Source organism: Leptodactylus fuscus, chromosome 3 (assembly GCF_031893055.1).
Source record: "Leptodactylus fuscus isolate aLepFus1 chromosome 3, aLepFus1.hap2, whole genome shotgun sequence".
Classification (NCBI taxonomy): Eukaryota; Metazoa; Chordata; class Amphibia; order Anura; family Leptodactylidae; genus Leptodactylus; species Leptodactylus fuscus.
The window spans coordinates 152,145,028-152,169,168 of record NC_134267.1 but is presented as its reverse complement, the minus strand read 5'-3'; the positions used below and the strand labels follow the sequence as shown (position 1 = coordinate 152,169,168).

The window sequence follows — 24,141 nt, the reverse complement described above, 5'->3', positions numbered from 1 at the left end:
TCACTTTCAGATTGACATAATCTTGGCTGTGTTTGCCTTAGGCCAAGGCCAAATGCAGCTTTTTCTGTTGCAGATTTTGCTGCCTTTTTTTTTTGTCCAAAGCAGAGAATGACTACAAAAGCAATGGAAGCTCTGATACTTCTCCCAGCTGCTCAATCCACTCCTCGTTTTGGCTTAAAAAAAAAAAAAAAAAAGCTGCATTTCTGTAATGTGGTGCCTCAGTCTTAGAAAGATAGAAATTGGTTATTATAATTGGGTTCCTAGAAGCCCTTACAGTGTTATATTGATACATTATAGTGTTCCATATACAAACTCAGGAGAATTAATTCCTAGTCCAAATAACAAAAGTCTCATGTTCTTTTGCAGGGAAGGTCGGAATACTCTTGTTACATCATTCTCCATGTTCAAATTCTTGGCCATGTTTCAGTTTGTTGGAGTAATTTGCATATTATTTCTTTTCTGGGTATGCCTTCTATTTTTATTTTTTTAATATAGATGTCATGTGCATTATGCAGATAAACAAAAACAGCAGCATTTTGTATTACTAGGTATAATCTTATACTATACATGGAAATAAAAATCAACTCACTATACTTGGTTTGCCAAAATAGCTTTCTCTCACGCACCATAAGGTTACGAGTAGAAAAGGATTTAAAACCAAAACAACTAAGACTTAAATTGGAATTGGACAACTCACTAAGGAGGCCGAGGAAGGTGAAACATTAAAAAATCATACTTGCCTGTCTCCGGCATTCCGGTGTCCACCACCGTTTTGCATTCGGGAACACGCCATGCCTTCACTGTCAGAAGTCCTACGCCGCACATAACTGCTTTTTTATGTTTCAATTTCCATACTGTCTTTTGTGAGTTGCCCAATTCCTCAACACACCCTTTAATATTTAATAAGGAAATTAAAAAAGATCCAAGTTTATTGGCAAATACCTTTAGTCAGAAAAGAGAAAAACTTTGTCTAAAATGTGTAAAAATTAATTTAAACTAATGTTGGTGCTTCATTCTCTCCATGCTCTTCTATGTATAATATTGAAGAGTATTTTCAATTCACCAGGTTATTATTTTGTAGTTGCTTATCCATTGTTGTAAGGACTCCCTCTTGTTTAAAAAAAAATCTCCAAGACATTATATTGATGTTTTGGGCATTGCAAATATAAAACTAGCAATATTTCTTATGGTAGTGAAGGAGTTGCTAGAATTATTTCTGTGATTCAGAGTGGAGTAGAAACATTTCTGATGAATGGATTGCATTTTTGACAGCTCAAAGCAGAAGTGGAGCTAGAAGATATGTATCGTTAGAATTTAATTGAAAGTTTTGTTTCCTTTTTTCTTGGATTATTGCAAGTTTTCAGTCACAAATAAAACTACATAGAACTTAGGGAAGACGATGTTAATTGTCTGGATAAAAGAAGTTTATCACCTACTCTAAGCTTACTCAACTCTTGTGATAAAAGGGTACATATAAAAAGTGTAGACATAACACGTATGTTACCTTAATGTAGATTGCTCTATGTTATCCCATTAAGAATAATGTGTATAGCACGTATTGTATGTGTGTTTTCTCAGAAACAAACACTTCTTGGAAACTACCAGTACCTTATGCAAGACATAGCGATCAACATCACAATTACCCTGACTAGTAAGTACATTTAGACCTTTTGTAATAAACGTTCCATCACATTTGACTGCCATTTTTTAAAAACTTTAGTATCAGATTTTTGTAACTTTTTTTGTGATTTCACAAAAATACTTGTTCTTCTCTTTCTCTAGTGAGTTTAAACTATCCAGCCCCAAAGCTGGCTCCTCACAGACCCCCGGGGCAACTTCTCTCTCCTTCATTATTACTCTCCATTTTCATGCACATTATTTTTACTGTGATTGTCCAGACCACAGCTTTCGTAACGCTTCAACAGCAGCCATGGTTCAATGAAACTGATGTCTTCAGGTAAATGTATTCACTCAAGCCACCTGAGATGTTGCTAGAAATATTGTGTAACAAGGTGCGGTAGGCTCACTTAAATATAGCGTAGAAGTAGAGTCAAGTCCTGCAAATAAATATAAAGATCATTTGTATAAGAATGTATGTAAATGTAAAAGGTCCGTAATGGAAAGGGTATGTTCACGCGGCAGAATTTGCATTCCGCGTATGAACATTCCGCGCGGCAGTGCAGCGGCATCCCGTTGCGGCATTCCGTCCGGATTAGGCCCGGATGAATAGGCCTAATCAGGAGGGAGTCTCAAACTGCAGGAAGAAGGAGGATGTCACTTCTTTTTTCTGCTACTAGTTAGAGGGAAAAAAAAGCAAGCGGCTCCCATTTTGGCAGCGGATTTTGAGGCACATTCCATGTCAAAATCCACTGCAACAAATTCCATGTGAACAAGCCCAAAATGTTGCTATGGGGCACAGTTGTGTAAAATTACTTTGCAAGTTTGGCTAAACTGCATATGTTCCCTTAGCTGAGCTCTCTCCTTAGATGGCTTTTATAGTTTATATGCATGTGGATAGGAAATATACATATATAATATATATAAATATATGTAAAGCTTACAATTTGTCATCATTTTTGTTAGCCATTAAAAAGGTATCAACTACCGAAGACCCTCAATCTTCATATGGAGGGGCAACACGGTGGCTCAGTGGTTAGCACTGCAGCGCTGGAGTCCTGGGTTCGAATCCCACCAGTAACAACATCTGCAAGGAGTTTGTATGTTCTGCCCCTGATTGCGTGGATTTCCTCCCATTCTACAAAGACATACTTAAATGAAAAAAAATAAAAAGATGTACATTGTGATCCCTATATGAGGCTCATAATCTACAAAAAAAAAAAATCTTTATATGGAATACCAAGAACAACTTTTAGGGTAAATGTACATACTAAGTATATTTTTTTCCCTAAACATTTTTAGCCATCAAATCTACTGGCTAATACAGAAACTAGAAAGTCAATGACCTTCTCAAAATCTCATGAATACTTTGCAGATTTTTTGGTACGGAAATTCAGCTGTGGTATGGATTTTGAATTTGCAGATTTCAGTTTTGCGGTACATAGCGTAAAATCTGTGGCAACATCTGCAACAAAATCTGCATGTCACAAATGGTATAAATTCATTGCAGCACAATCTACACACAAATCCATGCATGTGGTCTTAAGTCTACCTTTACATACAACAGCACTGTTTTTGTATACATCTGCATTTTGGCAGAGACATGCTGCCACAATAAGTTTTCTTTTTAATTATAAAAAAGTCCATGCAAATATAGCAAAGTTTAATGTGGCACAAGTGTCACATCACTGAAGTTCCAACTGCTGAACCCCAACGATGAGGACAATGAGAGACTGAAAGTAAGATGCTACAGTTATCACTTTGAGCTACTACATGACCTAAAAAAAACACAAAAAAAACATTTAATTTGAAGTGTGTTTCATAATTCCCTATTACTTTAAAGTCAACATCCAGTAGCAGTTTTTTTGTCACAAAAAACTGTAAAAAAAATTCTAGGAAAAATCAGAATAATACATGTTTTGTATGCCAGTCTTAATAAAGGCCCTCACAGGCGCAAGGCACACCATATTTAATAAGAGGCTCTAGCCTCTTTAGAAATTCGGTGCACACCCATACATCAGAATAGAAATCTACACCAGTCAGTAGCTGGCGTAGATTTCCTGTATAACTCACTCTAGAAAACTGAGTTATAATGAATATTTTGGGCCAAAGTGTCCCTTGCCTACCCCTACTCCATCCTGCTGTGCCTACTTTTGTGAAAGTGTTATAGGAGGCTAAAAACAGGAGATGTGGAACACATTTGGCGCAATAAAGGACCTTATGTCAAACGTAAGCCACAATTTCACCCTTATACACCAGTAAACTGGCATAGAGGTTTTTATAAATGCTATCCATAGAGCCAACCATAACTGATTTTTTTTTATATATGTATTCTAATTACTGTTTCCTTCCTCCACAGTGCATGCCTTCCATTGAACTACAGCACAGGGAATGTTACAGGGAATGTTACAGTGAGGCACCCTAGACACGCAGAGAACTTTTTCACAACGACTATGCTTCCTATAACTGGTTTCCATCTAATTATTTTAGAAATTGTATTTGCCAAAGGGAAGCCATTTCGGCAGCCTTTATATACTAACTGTAAGTAGAAATGTATACTGAATATATATCTTTAATTTCAGAAGTTGTGAGTAAAACATGAAATTCCCTCAATATTTTTGCTGCTTGAAGTGCAAAGTAAAAAAGTGCCCCTTTCCCCAAGTTGAAGAGTGGAACATGCAGTTAAAAAGAACCTTTCACCATGACCACCCAGGGGTGAACCTGCCCCTCTCGCCGCCCGAAGCGAACGAGAGAAAGCCGCCCCCCCGCCGGGGAGGGGCGGGCCTTAACGGAGGGGGTGGGGCTTGGCGGAGGGGCGGGGCTTAGTGCCGTTCACAGGCATGAGAGCAGGCCTGCTCTCTGCCTGAGTGTGAGGGGAGGCTGCCGGAGCAGCGCTGCTTCAGCGGCCTCCCCAATCCACCGCTCCGTACTAAGCCAGTCCAGGACAGCTTGTCGCCTCATGGGAGGTGCGGCACTGTGACCACCAATTCAAATTTGTAGCATCTGGTAATAAACACCACTCCACTGATTCCATGACAGTTGGAATTTTTTCTCTAGCTCTCACCATTCCCGAGCAAGAAGCACAGTTATTATTGATGCCTGATGTGCTATTTAAGCTCTGTAATGTCAGAAGGGCGGTGTCAGGCAGGGGGTGTGATTCGAAGCTCCAATCAGAGGCAGCCAGGTCAGAGCTCACAATCACACCCCTTGTCTCTCTGCCTAACACTGCCCTCCTGACAGTACAGAGACTAAATAGTATATCAGGCACCAAAACTAACAGCATTGATTGAGGTCCTTTTGAAGCATTGTTTATCTGCTAAAATGCTGCTCACTTTCAATCAGAGAAGATTGTCACCTGAAACAAATTTGTTTGGTACACTGCTACAGAAAATACCTTGTGAATATATATAAAAATTAAATGTGAACGGAACTAGGACTTTATGCCAAGAGAAACAGTGACATGTATCCATACAGTATATATCATTAGACTGTTATCCAGACTTGTGTCTTACAAGATACTATACTGTAATGAGATCTTTTGTTTGAATTAGCCACAAAGGTTCTTACATACATAGGCATATAGCATCTAAAGTATCCACTATTTATCACTATTGTAGTTTTCAAAAATTGAAGTAAAAATTGAGGTTATATGTTAGTTAATGTGAAAACGGCTAGAAATGTTTCAGCTGTATTTACTTTTTTTGCATACATATTGTATATTTGTGTGTTTAACATTCATCATCAGTGACATTATTAGATATTTTTTAGCTTAGAAAATATTTTAAAGCCATTACCCAAAGCAATTCATAACTATTCTTCATATGTATACAGTTTAAAGCAGGGGTCTCAAACTTGCGGGCCAACTGCGGCCCTCGGGACAATAGTTTGCGGCCCCTGGTGGATACTGGGTGTTTAACTATGGCGGCCACCCGGGAGACGGGCAGCCACCATAGCTACCGGGTGTCTACTGTTTTATACAGTAGACACCCATTGTTAAAGCCTCCAATCGGTGCAGGCACCAACCGGAGGCGTTAACCCCTCCGTTGCCTCAGTCAAAGCTGACCAAGGCACCATTTTCCTGGCAGCGCATGGGTGCCGCCATTTTGCCGGTGATCGCTGGCACCTGGAGCATGCACCACTGCCGACGTCATGATCAAAGCAATAGTAATTCCCCAAAATGGTAGAACTACAAAGTACACCCAGCCCCACAAAAAAGATGCCCTATACATCCCTGTACACAGACATATAAAAAATAGAGATGAGCGAACACTAAAATGTTCGAGGTTCGAAATTCGATTCGAACAGCCGCTCACTGTTCGAGTGTTCGAATGGGTTTCGAACCCCATTATAGTCTATGGGGAACATATACTCGTTAAGGGGGAAACCCAAATTCGTGTCTGGAGGGTCACCAAGTCCACTATGACACCCCAGGAAATGATACCAACACCCTGGAATGACACTGGGACAGCAGGGGAAGCATGTCTGGGGGCATAAAAGTCACTTTATTTCATGGAAATCCCTGTCAGTTTGCGATTTTCGCAAGCTAACTTTTCCCCATAGAAATGCATTGGCCAGTGCTGATTGGCCAGAGTACAGAACTCGACCAATCAGCGCTGGCTCTGCTGGAGGAGGCGGAGTCTAAGATCGCTCCACACCAGTCTCCATTCAGGTCCGACCTTAGACTCCGCCTCCTCCGGCAGAGCCAGCGCTGATTGGCCGAAAGCTGGCCAATGCATTCCTATGCGAATGCAGAGACTTAGCAGTGCTGAGCCAGTTCTGCTCAACTACACATCTGATGCACACTCGGCACTGCTACATCAGATGTAGCAATCTGATGTAGCAGAGCCGAGGGTGCACTAGAACCCCTGTGCAAACTCAGTTCACGCTAATAGAATGCATTGGCCAGCGCTGATTGGCCAATGCATTCTATTAGCCCGATGAAGTAGAGCTGAATGTGTGTGCTAAGCACACACATTCAGCTCTACTTCATCGGGCTAATAGAATGCATTGGCCAGCGCTGATTGGCCAGAGTACGGAACTCGACCAATCAGCGCTGGCTCTGCTGGAGGAGGCGGAGTCTAAGATCGCTCCACACCAGTCTCCATTCAGGTCCGACCTTAGACTCCGCCTCCTCCAGCAGAGCCAGCGCTGATTGGCCGAATTCCGTACTCTGGCCAATCAGTGCTGGCCAATGCATTCTATTGGCGTGATGAAGCAGTGCTGAATGTGTGTGTTTAGCTCAACTACACCGGTGGAGTAGTTGAGCTAAGCACACAGATTCAGCTCTGCTTCAATCAGCGCTGGCCAATGCATTCTATTAGCTTGATGAAGCAGAGTGTGCACAAGGGTTCAAGCGCACCCTCGGCTCTGATGTAGCAGAGCCGAGGGTGCACAAGGGTTCAAGCGCACCCTCGGCTCTGATGTAGCAGAGCCGAGGCTGCACAAGGGTTCAAGCGCACCCTCGGCTCTGATGTAGCAGAGCCGAGGGTGCACAAGGGTTCAAGCGCACCCTCGGCTCTGATGTAGCAGAGCCGAGGCTGCACAAGGGTTCAAGCGCACCCTCGGCTCTGATGTAGCAGAGCCGAGGGTGCACAAGGGTTCAAGTGCACCCTCGGCTCTGCTACATCAGAGCCGAGGGTGCGCTTGAACCCTTGTGCAGCCTCGGCTCTGCTACATCAGAGCCGAGGGTGCGCTTGAACCCTTGTGCACACTCTACTTCATCGGGCTAATAGAATGCATTGGCCAGCGCTGATTGGCCAGAGTACGGAACTCGACCAATCAGCGCTGGCTCTGCTGGAGGAGGCGGAGTCTAAGATCGCTCCACACCAGTCTCCATTCAGGTCCGACCTTAGACTCCGCCTCCTCCAGCAGAGCCAGCGCTGATTGGCCAAATTCCGTACTCTGGCCAATCAGTGCTGGCCAATGCATTCTATTGGCGTGATGAAGCAGTGCTGAATGTGTGTGTTTAGCTCAACTACACCGGTGGAGTAGTTGAGCTAAGCACACAGATTCAGCTCTGCTTCAATCAGCGCTGGCCAATGCATTCTATTAGCTTGATGAAGCAGAGTGTGCACAAGGGTTCAAGCGCACCCTCGGCTCTGATGTAGCAGAGCCGAGGGTGCACAAGGGTTCAAGCGCACCCTCGGCTCTGATGTAGCAGAGCCGAGGCTGCACAAGGGTTCAAGCGCACCCTCGGCTCTGATGTAGCAGAGCCGAGGGTGCACAAGGGTTCAAGCGCACCCTCGGCTCTGATGTAGCAGAGCCGAGGCTGCACAAGGGTTCAAGCGCACCCTCGGCTCTGATGTAGCAAAGCCGAGGGTGCACAAGGGTTCAAGTGCACCCTCGGCTCTGCTACATCAGAGCCGAGGGTGCGCTTGAACCCTTGTGCAGCCTCGGCTCTGCTACATCAGAGCCGAGGGTGCGCTTGAACCCTTGTGCACACTCTGCTTCATCAAGCTAATAGAATGCATTGGCCAGCGCTGATTGAAGCAGAGCTGAATCTGTGTGCTTAGCTCAACTACTCCACCGGTGTAGTTGAGCTAAACACACACATTCAGCACTGCTTCATCACGCCAATAGAATGCATTGGCCAGCACTGATTGGCCAGAGTATGGAATTCGGCCAATCAGCGCTGGCCAATGCATCCCTATGGGAAAAAGTTTATCTCACAAAAATCACAATTACACACCCGATAGAGCCCCAAAAAGTTATTTTTAATAACATTCCCCCCTAAATAAAGGTTCTCCCTAGCTATCCCTGCCTGTACAGCTATCCCTGTCTCATAGTCACAAAGTTCACATTCTCATATGACCCGGATTTGAAATCCACTATTCGTCTAAAATGGAGGTCACCTGATTTCGGCAGCCAATGACTTTTTCCAATTTTTTTCAATGCCCCCAGTGTCGTAGTTCCTGTCCCACCTCCCCTGCGCTGTTATTGGTGCAAAAAAGGCGCCAGGGAAGGTGGGAGGGGAATCGAATTTTGGCGCACTTTACCACGTGGTGTTCGATTCGATTCGAACATGGCGAGCACCCTGATATCCGATCGAACATGTGTTCGATAGAACACTGTTCGCTCATCTCTAATAAAAAAGTTACGGCTGTCAGAATATGGCGACTTTTAGAAAAAAAATATTGGGAAAACCTGATGTGGCACAGCCTCACCCACACTCTACCTCCAGCGGCCCCTGGGGAAATTAAGTTTGAGACCCCTGGTTTAGAGTCTTTGATGAGGTGGAGTCTAAGATCGGACCACAATGTAGACAGCATATTTAACATTAGAGCAGTCTACATTGTGGTCCGATCTTAGACACTGCCTCATCAAAGACGAGCCTCCTGCAGAACCAGCATTGATTGGCTGAATGCTATACACTGTATAGCATTCATCCAATCAACGCTGGTTCTGCAGGATGGATGCTGCAATACTATCCTGCAGGTCTATCATTCTCCCATTCGCCGTGTCCTACTCCTTCCACTTTGCTTTTAGGGCCAGTTCACATTACCGGTTGACTCCGGAAGGAGTCTGCAGGAGGTCCCCCCAAACAGAATATCAGCGCAACTGCAAGCGCTGTGCAGTTAAAGCGCATGGACCCCATAGACTATAATGGGGTCCGTGTGCTTGCCGCGCACTGCCTGCATGAATCATTCGTGTGGGCAGTGTGCTGCAAGCACACGGACTCCGTTATAGTTATAGTCTATGGGGTTCATACGCATTAACTACACAGCGCTCCTCCTCAACACTCCTCAACTGCACTTTGCTCCTCCTAAACACTCCCCTCCTGCTACTCGTGGACTTGGTGACTCTCCTTTAGTCGAATAGTGGTTTCCCTGAAACAAGCAATTTTTTCCATAGACTATAATGGGATTCGATATTTGATCAAGTAGTTGAATAATGGGGCTCTACTCGAAAGGAATATCGAATACTCGCTCATTACTTTGGTTTCTTCCATATAGGTAGAAAAAGCTGCTGCAAAGTATGAAATATCATAATTACCAGATGTTATTATCTGAAGCTCCCAGGTTCTAACACAAAAGGATGGTTTGTCACCATGGCCTGTGATAGGCATTTTTTTTAGTCCAAAGTCATCCTATAACTATGCTGTAGAACCAGTGTTGGATTAGCCCATCGGAATACCAAAGGATCCTCTGGAGTCCCCAGGACTTAAAGGGGTATTCCCATGTGCATAGTTTTTTTTAGATAATTAAAAGTTAAACATTTTTGCAAATATAAGTAATTAAACATTTTGCAGAGTTTTAAAGATTTTCTCTAAATATCTTGTGGTCACAGTCTGTTGTCTTGATCGGTTGCCAGTGGATACGACCATGAATGCAGGAACTGTCTAAGGTCAGAAAATCAGCCATGATTTCCTTATTGTGACCAGAATATCTTCTCACACATGTAGTGTCCCTACCTGATAACACGGCTACAATAAGGAAATCATGGCTGGGTTCCTGACAAGTCCAAGACCATAGAAAGTTTCTGCATTAGTGGTCGTATCCATTGGCAACTGATCAAGATAACAGACCGTCACCACTAAGAAAGTTAGAGAAAATCTATAAAACTTTGCAGAATTTTTAATGACTTATATTTGCAAAAATGTTTAACTTTTAATTATCTACAAATATAGATATGATTATGTACATGGGAATACCCCTTTAACGCTATAATAGTCCAGTAGAAGACACCCAAATTTGAAGGGCAGTATGGTCTCTTTCTGGGGGCCCCTATAATCATTTTATCTGGTGGGCCCAAGGAACCTTAGGGGGCATTCACACAGAGTAACGCCGGGCGTGTATCACAGCCGTACACACCGGCGTTACAGCAGGGCTGCCGAGCACTTCCCATTCACTTCAATGGGAGCGCTCGTAACGCCGCCGTTACAAGCGCTCCCATTGAAGTGAGTGGGAAGTGCTCGTCAGCCCTGCCGTAACGCCGGTGTGTACAGCTGTGATACACGCCCGGCGTTACTCCGTGTGAATGGCCCCTGTCAGACTTTGTGTAAAACTGCCAACTTCATAAATTACATAGTAGTGGCATGACCGACCCTAAAAGTACCACAGAGGAAGCCATTGCAGCAGTCCCACAAACTGTTGCAAAATTGGCCTAAGTGTTATGAAAAGATGTGGAAAGAGAGAACAAGTACAGGGCCTTTCTATACAGGGTGTCAAGCCTGGAAAAATCTTTCAGTCCATTACTGCAAAATTTAAAATATTGCTTGTCATAATTAGCAGATGTTGTAATCTGCAGCTTCCAGGTCATGACATAAGGCTTCTTCACTGTAAGGACTGTGAATCTGTGGAATAGCCTATCCCGGGAACAGGTCACAACAGTCACAGATGACATCTTCGAAAAGGGATTAGATGCCTTTTTAGAGTAAAATAGCTTTGATGGTTATGGAAATGTATAGACTATTATGATGTTTCCCATTCCCTGATTGAACTTGATGGACATATGTCTTTTTTCAACCAAACTAACTATGTAACAGAAGTTAAGGAAAATGAGAACAAACACCAAGCCCGTCTATACTGGATTTGAAAATAATAGTCCCAATTTGATCTATACTTTGGACCACCATTGTTTACACCACTGTCTCACTAATAGAATTTGTTTTATGTCTGTCAGGCATTGCTTGTAAAACATATCTTCCACATTTGTTTATTTTTCAGATTTGCTGGTAATTCTGATCGTAGTTCAAATTGTGGGTTATTTGTTTGTCCTTTTTGTTGATATCGACGTTTTTTACACTACTATGGAGGTAAGATATTTTAGAATTTATACTCACAATTCAGGACATGATTATTTTACATTATATACACATTGGCTATTATGGAACTGAACAGAAGAATAGTATGGGGGAGTCACTCAATTTAGGAATATATAGTTTTCTGAGTTCTGACAATATTTAAACAATAGTCTTTACTTTACAATTTACTATTTGAGAAAATATTAAAAATTAGCATTAACTGACTGATCAGGCGGCAGGGATGCAGGAAGATCTGAACTCACAGAATCATAGTGAATTATGATGTTGTGACTTCCATAGGAGAGTTGTTGTGGAACTCACAATGTCATATGTCACTAAGATGCTTTGATATAAAGTTAAGTACAGATGAGTTGTAGTCAAGCTGGGAAATACAATCTTCACATGGAGCATATTTGCCAGCCCAGACACATGAAATGACCCATATTCATATTCAACCTTTTGCAGTCTGTTTCATGACATAATACAATTACTGCAGAGCCATTTTTTTATAGTCATTGTATTTCCCAAAACACAGCACTCAGCTCCCATTTATGTAAAGCTTTTACAGGAAAACGTTTTCTGAATTTACTTTATGAAGTAACAGTGTCCAAACATTAGACCCTACTGCCATGACGCAAATAAGTATTCAGAGCATATTACATACAGTATATTTCAATCTACATATTTCATGTGAAGCCAGTCTATCCAATGAATTAATAGATAATAGATACAAGATAATAGATTAATAGATACACAGTATGTCATTTTCATATTTGATCATATTTTGTGTCATTAAAGGGATTCTATCATTAGAAAAAAACATTATAGCCTTCACACGGAGTTTACGCTCGCTCATTCTGAACGTAAAACTCGTTCAGAGTGAGCGGCGTAAAAAACAGATCCCATTGACTTGAATGGGTGCTGGCATACATGCGTTACCCATTGAAATCAATGAGATGTTTTTTTAACTATTGTTTTCAATGTGATACGTGCTTATCACATTGAGAGCAATAGGGAAAAAACCTTCCCATTGATTTCAATGGGGAGCGCACGTATGCCGGCACCCATAGAAATCAATGGGATCTGGTTTTTACGCGCTCATTCTGAACGAGTTTTACGTTCAGAATGAGCGGAGTATAACTCCACGTGCAGGCTAAACTAACATCACATAGGAAAGGCCTTAATAATAGCTATTCATCCCTTACCTTTCCTTTGCAGGTCTGCACTGCCGTTTTTGAATTATTCTGAATTTCTTCTTTATGCAAATGGTGCTCAGAGAGCACAGAGGGCGTTCCCCATATGCTCAGAGCATAGGTTCATCATAGGTTCCAGTAATGCCTATCTTATCCTCCTTCTCACTTGTCTCCTCCTCTTGTAGACATCATCACCCTCAGAGCGCGTCTTCGTCTTCCCGTACATGCTCAGTCGGCTCTGCCACTTGGGGTTGGACAGAGCCAACTGCGAATGCCCCATAGGCCATTTTTATGTGGTCCATTACACTAGCATGTCCCATTGGCATTTTTATGTGGTCCATTACATGAGCAGTACGCTCGTGTAATGGACCACATAAAAATGGCTGATGGGACATACGCAGTTGGCTCTGTTCACTCCCAAGTGGCAGAGCTGACTGAGCATGCGTGGGATTTCAATCCCGAAGATGCACTTGGTGGGTGATGACATCTACAAGAGGAGGAGACAAGTGAGGAGGAGAATAGATAGGCATCGCTGGAACCTGTGATGAACCTGTGCTCTGAGCAAAATTTGCATAAAAAAGAAATTCCGAATAATTCAAACACAGACCTGCAAAGGAAAGGTAACAGATGTTATTTTAAAAATGGTTTTTCTAATGATAGAATCCATTTAAGGAATCCGCCTCAAAATCCGCCTGCAAAAATGGCTCCCATTGACTTAAATGGCAGCCACTCACTTTTTTTTCCCGCTAGCTAGTAGCAGAAAAAAAGAAGCAACACGCTCCTGTTTAGGCCCATTCATTTGGTCCTAATCAGGAGCGGGATGCCACAATGGAATGCCGATGCTGCATCATCCCATCGTGTCTAGCTGAGCGGAAAGTTTTCAAGGCGGAAAAGGTTTCTGCTACCTTTTCCACCATGTGAACATACCCTAAAGTTAGTTATATTTATGTGAAATTTTCATGTGTTGTTTTGCTTCATTTAGCTTGACATTAAAAAAAAGTTAATAGTATGTATGTTTTTGTATAAAATAATGCTTACTTTTGTCTTTTTATTTATTACCTAGCTTGTGTGTACCCCATATTCTTGGAGAGTGAACATTGTGATCATGATCCTTGTTCTCTTCGTTGTGTCATATTCTGCAGAGGTAAATGACTGAACTATATTATTCATCGACTATTTAATATAGCAAATTCACACATGAAATATCGCACCTCTAACGTGCGTTTAAAGATTATTTGATTGTAAATATATCAGCTTAGATTTAGGGGAGCAAAGAGAGGGGCTAAAGACTGAGCCATCACAAAGTCAAGTTCATTGAAAAAATGAATTAGCCAAAATACATATATTTTAGTGTCCATACCCTTTAAATTGATAGAAAATATAATTTTATTTATTTGGGATTGTCAGTATAATGACTATTCTGTGTTATCGTGATCCAGTGTCAACCCCTTATAACTTTTTTATTTTTTATTTTGCAGATGTGGTTCATAGAAAACAGAAGCCTCTGGCTCTGGATAAAGAGACGGTTTAATTATAAATCGAAGAGCCAGTACAGAAAGTTGCAAAGACGTATACAGAAAGACCCAGAGTGGCCTCCACACAACAGAACGGACTACGCTATCCAACCTGTCTCTGTGGAAGATTGCAGCATTGTTGCTTATAGTAATCCTCATTATTCCGCTGCTTTGAATATTACAAAAGAAACTGAACAAACATTTGTAACTATAATGTGAATGCCGCAAACCTTAAAATAAATGTCACTTGTTTTACTAATGAATTGGTGCTGAACCCCTTAAATTATTTATGTCTGATATGTAAAGGAGCCTCATGTGTTTAAATTTAGTTTGGGTTTAGATATGATAGCTACAGTGGGGCAAAAAAGTATTTAGTCAGTCACCAATAGTGCAAGTTCCACCACTTAAAAAGATGAGAGGCGTCTGTAATTTACATCATAGGTAGACCTCAACTATGAGAGACAAAATGAGAAAACAAATCCAGAAAATCACATTGTCTGATTTTGTAAGAATTTATTTGCAAATTATGGTGGAAAATAAGTATTTGGTCAGTAACAAAATTTCATCTCAATACTTTGTTATATATCCTTTGTTGGCAATGACAGAGGTCAAACGTTTTCTGTAAGTCTTCACAAGGTTGGCACACACTGTTGTTGGTATGTTGGCCCATTCCTCCATGTAGATCTCCTCTAGAGCAGTGATGTTTTGGGGCTGTCGCTTGGCAACACGGACTTTCTTTTTTTTTTTTTTTTTCTTTTTTATGTAGATTGTGAGCCCCACATAGAGCTCACAATGTACATTTTTCCCTATCAGTATGTCTTTTTTGGAATATGGGATGGAAATCCATGCAAACACGGGGAGAACATACAAACTCCTTGCAGATGGTTTTATGCCCTTGGCGGGATTTGAACACCAGGACTCCAGCGCTGCAAGGCTGCCGTGCTAACCACTGAGCCACCGTGTGGCCCCTGGCAACATGGACTTTCAACTCCCTCCAAAGGTTTTCTATAGGGTTGAGATCTGGAGACTGGCTAGGCCACTCCAGGATCTTGAAATGCTTCTTACAAAGCCACTCCTTCGTTGCCCTGGCGGTGTGCTTTGGATCATTGTCATGTTGAAAGACCCAGCCACGTTTCATCTTCAATGCCCTTGCTGATGGAAGGAGGTTTGCACTCAAAATCTCACGATACGTGGCCCCATTCATTCTTTCATGTACCCGGATCGGTCGTCCTGGCCCCTTTGCAGAGAAACAGCCCCAAAGCATGATGTTTCCACCCCCATGCTTTACAGTAGGTATGGTGTTTGATGGATGCAACTCAGTATTCTTTTTCCTCCAAACACGAAAAGTTGTGTTTCTACCAAACAGTTCCAGTTTGGTTTCATCAGACCATAGGACATTCTCCCAATACTTTTCTGGATCATCCAAATGTTCTCTAGCAAACTTCAGACGGGCCCGGACATGTACTGGCTTAAGCAGTGGGACACGTCTGGCACTGCAGGATCTGAGTCCCTGGCGGCATAGTGTGTTACTGATGGTAGGCTTTGTTACATTGGTCCCAGCTCTCTGCAGTTCATTCACTAGGTCCCCCCCGTGTTGTTCTGGGATTTTTGCTCACCGTTCTTGTGATCATTTTGACCCCACGGGGTGAGATTTTGCGTGGAGCCCCAGATCGAGGGAGATTATCAGTGGTCTTGTATGTCTTCCATTTTCTAATTATTGCTCCCACAGCTGATTTCTTCAATCCAAGCTGGTTGCCTATTGCAGATTCAGTCTTCCCAGCCTGGTGCAGGGCTACAATTTTGTTTCTGGTGTCCTTTGACAGCTCTTTGGTCTTCACCATAGTGGAGTTTGGAGTCTGACTGTTTGAGGGTGTGCACAGGTGTCTTTTTATACTGATAACAAGTTTAAACAGGTGCCATTACTACAGGTAATGGGTGGAGAAAAGAGGAGACTCTTAAAGAAGAAGTTACCGGTCTGTGAGAGCCAGAAATCTTGATTGCTTGTAGGTGACCAAATACTTATTTTCCACCATAATTTGAAAAAAAATTCTTACAAAATCAGACAATGTGATTTTCTGGATTTGTTTTCTCATTTTGTCTCTCATAGTTGAGGTCTACCTATGATGTAAATTACAGACGCCTCTCATCTTTTTAAGTGGTGGAACTTGCACTATTGGTGACTGACTAAATACTTTTTTGCCCCACTGTATATGTATATATATATATATATATATATATATATATATATATATATATATATACACACACACATATATACAGTAATCTATACAATATCTAAATTAGCTACAATATGAAAAGTTAAAAAAAAAGGTACTTTCTACCCCTGAAAAGGTACACCTACTGTTAAATAGGGATTCCTATGTTTTCCATGAAAACAAACAACCGTTACCCCCACTATACTTTATTATCAGCTCAGTCATCCAGAGAAATTCTGATAATCGGCTGATATCTATGCAGCACTAAAGAGGAACTGAAAATGTGAGTGCACATCAGTCAATCATACAAAACTCCTATATATAGATATGCTTTACTTTTATTTTTGCTTTTTAAAATCCATCATGTCAATGTTTTACATGTTATATTATCTGCTTTGTAATTATAAATTATAGATGGAAAAAATACAAATACATACAAGTAACATGTACATACGTTAAATTAGCATAAACTTTGAAAGTCATCAGCATATGGAAGGACAATGTTACACATATTCTAGGAAACAGAATCAATAAGAATAAATAATTTCTAGTGTTTGCAATCTATGGTTAAATATTACATTAGTTCTAGCTTGGTATTTTCTATTACCTTGGGTCATTTCAGTGCACCATATTATTCTTCTCATATTACACATCTCTAACATATTAACAATCCATAATTTCCAATCCTTTGATGGTTTGTATATGGCTCTTGTGTACATTTGTATCAATTTATTTGGTTTAGATGTTTAAAATGTACAGTACAAAAAATTAGATACTGACATATAAGGTACATCTGAAATGTCCCACATAGACTCAAAGTGCTTTTTTATTAACTTGGGTGATTTAAAATTTAGTCCATTCATCACATGAATCTACACGTCCTTGAATTGCGCCATCATCTTCATATCCGAGATTAACTTGCACACTGGGTTCCTGCACATTAACAATGTCACTGTCTTTGGTGTGTATTTCTTGAGTGCTATTGTCCCTCAAGTTTTGATCAAAATTCATTTGTTCCTGTGGCTCATTGTAAGTCAGGTTTATTGATCTGATGGACACACCGTCTCTTCCTTCCTCAGAGTAGTCCGTGGAATCTAACATCTTACTCTTTCTCTTTCTACAAAAATAAATCAGAAATATTTACTATACATACAGAGAGGATTGGGTGCACATTAGATTTTGAGGCTATGTGCCTGCTTTCCTAGTGATTAACACCCCAGAAATTATAAAAGAATAAAAATTTGTTGTAGTTTAGCAGTTGCATTTGGAACATTGGCAATATTGTCCCATGTGTTCAAGAGTCCATTGTATATGGCACTCTAGAAATTACAACAGCGAACAAGAGAGTGTACTATGTATATGCTGCACATAATAGCATAAATATCTGCAGTTCAGAAACACTATTTATAGGTCATAGTTTTACAAAACAAACATTAGGCAGAGCAAACATTTTCCGCAACGTTTTTCATAGAGTTCTCCTGCAGACTTTCTGCCTTTATTATACCTATATGGAAAACTTTTAAATTAAAATTAAATTTTAAGAAAAAGGACATCTCAGGAGTGCGGACTGGAATATATTTTGTATTATACGTGTTGTCGTCTGCCCCAGGAGTCCGGGATTTCCCAGCCGTGCACCCTGAAGATTGGACCATCAAACGGGGATCTGGTGAGCCACTACTTTACTTCTATTGTTGACTATATGGAAAACGCCAGCATTTCTGCACGTAGAATTGACAAACGTTTTCAAAAACACCGTTTTTGCACTGCAGACTATTTTCTGCAATGTGTGGATGGGATTAGCCAGAATCCCACCATTTTGCAGGTATTATAAGATGCAGTATTTTTTTACGCCCCCCTTTCCCCCTGATTCAAAGGGGTCAGCAATATAAAAAAATGAAAAAAGCAGCATTCCACTGAAAAAAATCCTCCTTTTGAGACAGCTTACACAGAGCTGAAGCACTGTGATGGGAATAAAAGACAGATTTCACTGCTGCCTTTTTTGTTATTTGATATTGCAGAGGCTTTTCCGCTGCAGATTTTTTCTGCAATGGGTGGATGGGATTAGTCAGAATCCAATCCACTTTGCAGGTAGTTTAAAACACACGTTTTCGCAATGTGGGTCCCGTCCCTGGCCTTAGATAGTTAGTTTTATTAGCCTGTATGTACATGTATATGTTAGGGGACCACTGAGGTCATTTGATGGGTTTCTGTATGAAAGCTTCAAGGAACATTCTAGATCATATTAACATTAAAGGGGTTGTCCCATCACAAGGCTCCTATCTATACTGCTTGTAAATGTGGATGTAAGACTTTTCCTAAATACACTGCTTCAACAAAACTGCTTTGTTTGTCCACTATCTTACTTTATTCAATTCTTTGTGGCCACAGCCCTGACTTAGCTGCTCATGAGTCAAGTGATGTATCTGCCTGCTCTCAGGGAGGAGGGGCTAAGTTCAGGGAGCGAGCCTGTGTATCTAGCTATTCCTGTGTCTACACCACATGACCTAGCTCCCTGCTATCAGATAGAGGAGAGGAGCTGCTTTCATTTCTTCTGTTCTCCCAGTTATCAGGCTAGCTAATTCAGTTGTGTTCATTATGGCAGAGACAGGCAGTCTCTGTATGTAACACAGAATGGAGTTGCTGCTGCCTGTACTTCATAGTCCAATATGGGTGGGCGGGGCTACACTTGATTTGGGGGCGGAGCTAAATGGCAGGTTGCACGTGAAACCCCGCCCACCAAATGATGTAAGAAACCAGGAAGAAAGAAGATTTTACAGCAGTAAAGACTGATGAGTATGTGAGGTGGGAATACCCCTTTAAGGTTTGATTCTCAGTCTTTATATATGGTTACTCTCAAAGAACAGTAGGGCCATAGCCAAGACAAGAAATAAATGTAGGGTGCCTTTGAAGGGGGGTATAATATACAGATTTAAAAACATTTTGCTGCCAATTTTAAAGTTTCAAAGGGAGCGTCACAAAAAAAATGTGTCATTAGAATCACTTACCTGGATTTGAGGTAGAAATATGCAACTATCACAAACACCATGCTGATGATAAATACTCCAACAACAACACCAATCACTATGTAGATTGTAACAGTATTTGCTGGAAAACAGGATAGACAGTAACATACGCTGATTATTAAGTCATTACATCAGTCATTAAGTTCTGTACAGTCTCAATGTGGAAAAGCGTGATCTAAAGGATATTGTGGTCAATGTACTCAGAATTGTATAACATTTGGCGTATAAAGTGAGTGGACATTTATAATACATGAAGGGTAATATTATATGACATGGGTTATTAATTCATGTTTTTAACACTGCTATTGTACCTATTCAAGGCATCCACCTAAAGAAATTGGACTGGCATCACATATAAGTAATACTGTAGGCTATGCACAGAAATTAGCAGAATACATCTTTACAAAAACTTTGGCTTAACAAATTATACTTATATTATTAAAATTTTTATGTATCCAAAATGTCTATATAGCTTACAAAATATGTATTGATACAACCATTACGACACATACCTAGTTTTTCATCCTCGCAGTAAAATCCAGTGTGGGTGGGAGGACAGATACACTTCATACTACTGGTGGAATTTCCAAAACCTGGCAACTCCTCACAGGTACCACCATTCTCACAAGGGTTCTCTAGACAAGGGCTTGCTGTAAGATTTAAAATATATATGTAAATATTGTGTGTATAATGTGTAGATTAATAAATATATATATATATATATATATATATATATATATATATATATACAGTCCTATGAAAAAGTTTGGGCACCCCTATTAATCTTAATCATTTTTTGTTCTAAATATTTTGGTGTTTGCAACAGCCATTTCAGTTTGATATATCTAATAACTGATGGACACAGTAATATTTCAGGATTGAAATGAGGTTTATTGTACTAACAGAAAATGTGCAATATGCATTAAACCAAAATTTGACCGGTGCAAAAGTATGGGCACCCTTATCATTTTATTGATTTGAATTCCCCTAACTACTTTTTACTGACTTACTGAAGCACAAAATTGGTTTTGTAACCTCAGTGAGCTTTGAACTTCATAGCCAGATGTATCCAATCATAAGAAAAGGTATTTAAGGTGGCCAATTGCAAGTTGATCTCCTATTTGAATCTCCTCTGAAGAGTGGCATCATGGGCTACTCAAAACAACTCTCAAATGATCTGAAAACAAAGATTGTTCAACATAGTTGTTCAGGGGAAGGATACAAAAAGTTGTCTCAGAGATTTAACCTGTCAGTTTCCACTGTGAGGAACATAGTAAGGAAATGGAAGACCACAGGGACAGTTCTTGTTAAGCCCAGAAGTGGCAGGCCAAGAAAAATATCAGAAAGGCAGAGAAGAAGAATGGTGAGAACAGTCAAGGACAATCCACAGACCACCTCGAAAGAGCTGCAGCATCATCTTGCTGCAGATGGTGTCACTGTGCATCGGTCAACTATACAGCGCACTTTGCACAAATAGAAGCTGTATGGGAGAGTGATGAGAAAGAAGCTGTTTCTGCACGTACGCCACAAATAGAGTTGCCTGAGGTATGAAAAAGCACATTTGGACAAGGCAGCTTCATTTTGGAAACAAAAATTGAGTTGTTTGGTTATAAAAAAAGGCGTTATGCATGGCGTCCAAAAAGAAACAGCATTCCAAGAAAAACACATGCTACCCACTGTAAAATTTGGTGGAGGTTCCATCATGCTTTGGGGCTGTGTGGCCAATGCCGGCATCGGGAATCTTGTTAAAGTTGAGGGTCGCATGGATTCCACTCAGTATCAGCAGATTCTTGAGAATAATGTTCAAGAATCAGTGACGAAGTTGAAGTTACGCCGGGGATGGATATTTCAGCAAGACAATGATCCAAAACACCGCTCCAAATCCTCAGGCATTCATGCAGAGGAACAATTACAATGTTCTGGAATGGCCATCCCAGTCCCCAGACCTGAATATCATTGAACATCTGTGGGATGATTTGAAGCGGGCTGTCCATGCTCGGCGACCATCTAACTTAACTGAACTTGAATTGTTTGTCCAAAATACCTTTATCCAGGATCCAGGAACTGATTAAAAGCTACAGGAAGCGACTAGAGGCTGTTATCTTTGCAAAAGGAGGATCTACTAAATATTAATGTCACTTTTCTGTTGAGGTGCGCATACTTTTGCACCGGTCAAATTTTGGTTTAATGCATATTGCACATTTTCTGTTAGTACAATAAACCTCATTTCAATCCTGAAATATTACTGTGTCCATCAGTTATTAGATATATCAAACTGAAATGGCTGTTATAAACACCAAAATATTTAGAACTAAAAATGATTAAGATTAATAGGGGTGCCCAAACTTTTTCATAGGACTGTATTCTCTCATTAATTCATATAAAATATTATATACAATGTCATTGCATTTTGTTTTCTTAAAGAAAAGCTACTTACGGATATAACATCCTCGGATCTGGTTAGCAGTAGTACATTCCTCCTCGGGCTTACACTGTATACTATTACAAATTACAAATGAGGTTTCTGTGCAAGTACAGTTCTGTGAGCAGTCATCTGTAATGAAGGTTTCTCCTTTCTGGAAACAGAGCAGATACCAAATTTAGATTCTAATATATGTTTATGCTTTCAATAGTATTGCATTGCTTCACTTTCATTTTTTCAACAAATGATCTTGGCAAGTTTATCGCAACCCACAAAGTTGGAGACTCCAAAGAAAAGACAGACAAGAGCTAAAAAATATGAACAATGAAAGTCAGAAAACCTAGCATCCATTTCATACTTCATTACGGAGCATGCAACTGTATAGGGGGTTTGAGCGAGATATCTGTGGGTCAAATGATAGCTTGGCCACTAGTAATCTCATATGTACAGCCAACAGCAACATTAGATGATTGACTAAACATCAGTGAGGTTGGTCGATATAGATCTATGAGGTTTGTAAAAGTTCATGTATATGGTACAGAATCAATCCTATTCACTTGTGAATAACAGATCTTCTGTGTCATATGAACATACCTTGTAGTACTTGTCAAGGAAGGAGCATCCACACGCATTATATGGTACACAGTCATAACCACTAAGAACATAGCCTGGTTCACACTGGCATCCTTCACAGACAGGGGCCTCACAGTCAGACTCAGATGCCAAGTTGCTGCAGGATGCTGGACAGGCGCTCATGCGGTTTGTATAGAAACTATTGCTGCTACAAGATATTGCTGTTGGAAAATGAATTAAAATAAGACCATGTCAGCTCTCAGCTTAGTAACAATATAGCTTGTAAAAGACTACCAAGGCTTTTTAATGTTCAATTACTTACCGCAACCAGTGCTTTGTCTCCATCCATCAACTATAGATTCATTTTGCTGGCAGGCAAGTGCATATTGTTCTAGACTGTTGCAGAGTAATTCCCTGCTTTGGAACTCAGCACATGTGTCAAATATACAGTCCCTTTAAAAATAATAACCAGGCAGCCAATAAGTAACCCATAGTAATATATAATACTAATAAAATAGCAATACAGAAAAGAAATATACTATACAACTAAACACATATACTCATTGTTTATCCATGGAACAGATTCACAGTACACTATAGATGGTTTCAATAAGATAGACACCAGTTGAGTAGTGAATGATACCTATTGGGTTTATAAATTTACATCCAATGTGTATCTCAGTGGAATTGCTTGGATATTAATTAGGTATTACATGCTTGAAAATATTGCAGAGAGTACTTACACAATGAAGTCTTCTGGGGAGACGTATGGGATGCAGTCTTTAAATGGGCCATTGGGATCTCTCATAACTCCACAGAATGAAGAACTGTTCACAAATGCGAGGCCAGAAGCAGAGCAGGCAAAATTGTCTCCTGTGTCTAATATTATATCTTCATCTTGTTGCAGTGCTACCAAAGTGTCACGTCTGGAAGAAATACTGATGAATTAGACGATATTGTATTCAAGCTACGTAATGTGCAATGTAATAAAAATACTTAGAAAATATCCAGCATTCTGGATTCTTATGGAACACCTGTACAATATCATTATGGCTTACCTGAATCTTGAGACTGACTTAAGTTTTTTCATATTCCAACTTTCACCAAATGTTTCTACATCACCCAGAATTCTTCCATCGGGACTGGTAAAATCATTGTTGATTCTCCCGTCAAAATTGCCACAAAGTCCCTCGAGTACTTCCTTGTAGGTATTAGGCACAATAATTTCTGTTATAAATCAAAAGATCAAATGATAAATAATAGGAACGTTGAGAACACTGTATAATAAGTCGCATCCATATTTTGAACAATTTTTTGGCATTTAATGATAATGTGGTTACAAACTATTACAAAAAATATAATTGACTTTAAAATCTATCAAAAACATTGACACTCAATTCCAATGGCATAATTATAATGGTTTCAGTAGTCGCAGATGTGACGGACCTATAAACTAAGGGGACCCACAGACAACCCTCATCACACTAAGGCTGACTAGACGTCTGTGAGGTCCATTCCAATTTCCTTTCATGACAAATCCCTATGATAAATGTCAGTCTGCATCATAAATATACTCCTGCCCTCTGGTGAACTGAGGTGAGACAGGAGAAGAAAATTTATGAAACGCAGAATTTCACTGTCACAAAAGAGAAAATTAACCTTTTAACAAAAATAGAAGTTGGTCATCATATATATAGTCAAGGAGAGATTCAGTGTAAGGAGGCTGTGGCTCAAAAGGGGACAGTGTAGAGGCGCGGACAGGGGATGGGAATCATGGGAAACTTGTGTGCAGAGACGTGTTCTGAATAAGTCTTCATATTGAATATAAGGAAATGTAACTG

General features: G+C 40.5%; 2 protein-coding genes across 2 annotated transcripts in view; one reads left to right on the top strand and one right to left on the bottom strand.

Annotated features, from left to right (window-relative positions):
* LOC142197889 (putative cation-transporting ATPase 13A4) overlaps positions 1-14,323 on the top strand; it is a 68,225-nt gene extending 53,902 nt beyond the window's left edge. Inside the window, exons 24-30 of the mRNA XM_075268559.1 lie at positions 367-463; positions 1,579-1,651; positions 1,783-1,957; positions 3,977-4,158; positions 11,283-11,371; positions 13,616-13,696; positions 14,031-14,323. Coding sequence (XP_075124660.1) covers positions 367-463; positions 1,579-1,651; positions 1,783-1,957; positions 3,977-4,158; positions 11,283-11,371; positions 13,616-13,696; positions 14,031-14,285 — 952 coding nt within the window. The 3' untranslated portion in view covers positions 14,286-14,323. The remainder of the gene's footprint in view (positions 1-366; positions 464-1,578; positions 1,652-1,782; positions 1,958-3,976; positions 4,159-11,282; positions 11,372-13,615; positions 13,697-14,030) is intronic.
* A 2,430-nt stretch (positions 14,324-16,753) lies between these two features.
* The window catches only part of LOC142198519 (IgGFc-binding protein-like), a 67,211-nt gene continuing 59,823 nt past the window's right edge, over positions 16,754-24,141 (bottom strand). The window contains exons 52-59 of the mRNA XM_075269551.1: positions 23,359-23,527; positions 23,044-23,226; positions 22,623-22,753; positions 22,322-22,521; positions 21,743-21,881; positions 19,818-19,955; positions 19,288-19,387; positions 16,754-17,399 (exon numbers count right to left, since the gene is read on the bottom strand). Coding sequence (XP_075125652.1) covers positions 17,126-17,399; positions 19,288-19,387; positions 19,818-19,955; positions 21,743-21,881; positions 22,322-22,521; positions 22,623-22,753; positions 23,044-23,226; positions 23,359-23,527 — 1,334 coding nt within the window. The 3' untranslated portion in view covers positions 16,754-17,125. The remainder of the gene's footprint in view (positions 17,400-19,287; positions 19,388-19,817; positions 19,956-21,742; positions 21,882-22,321; positions 22,522-22,622; positions 22,754-23,043; positions 23,227-23,358; positions 23,528-24,141) is intronic.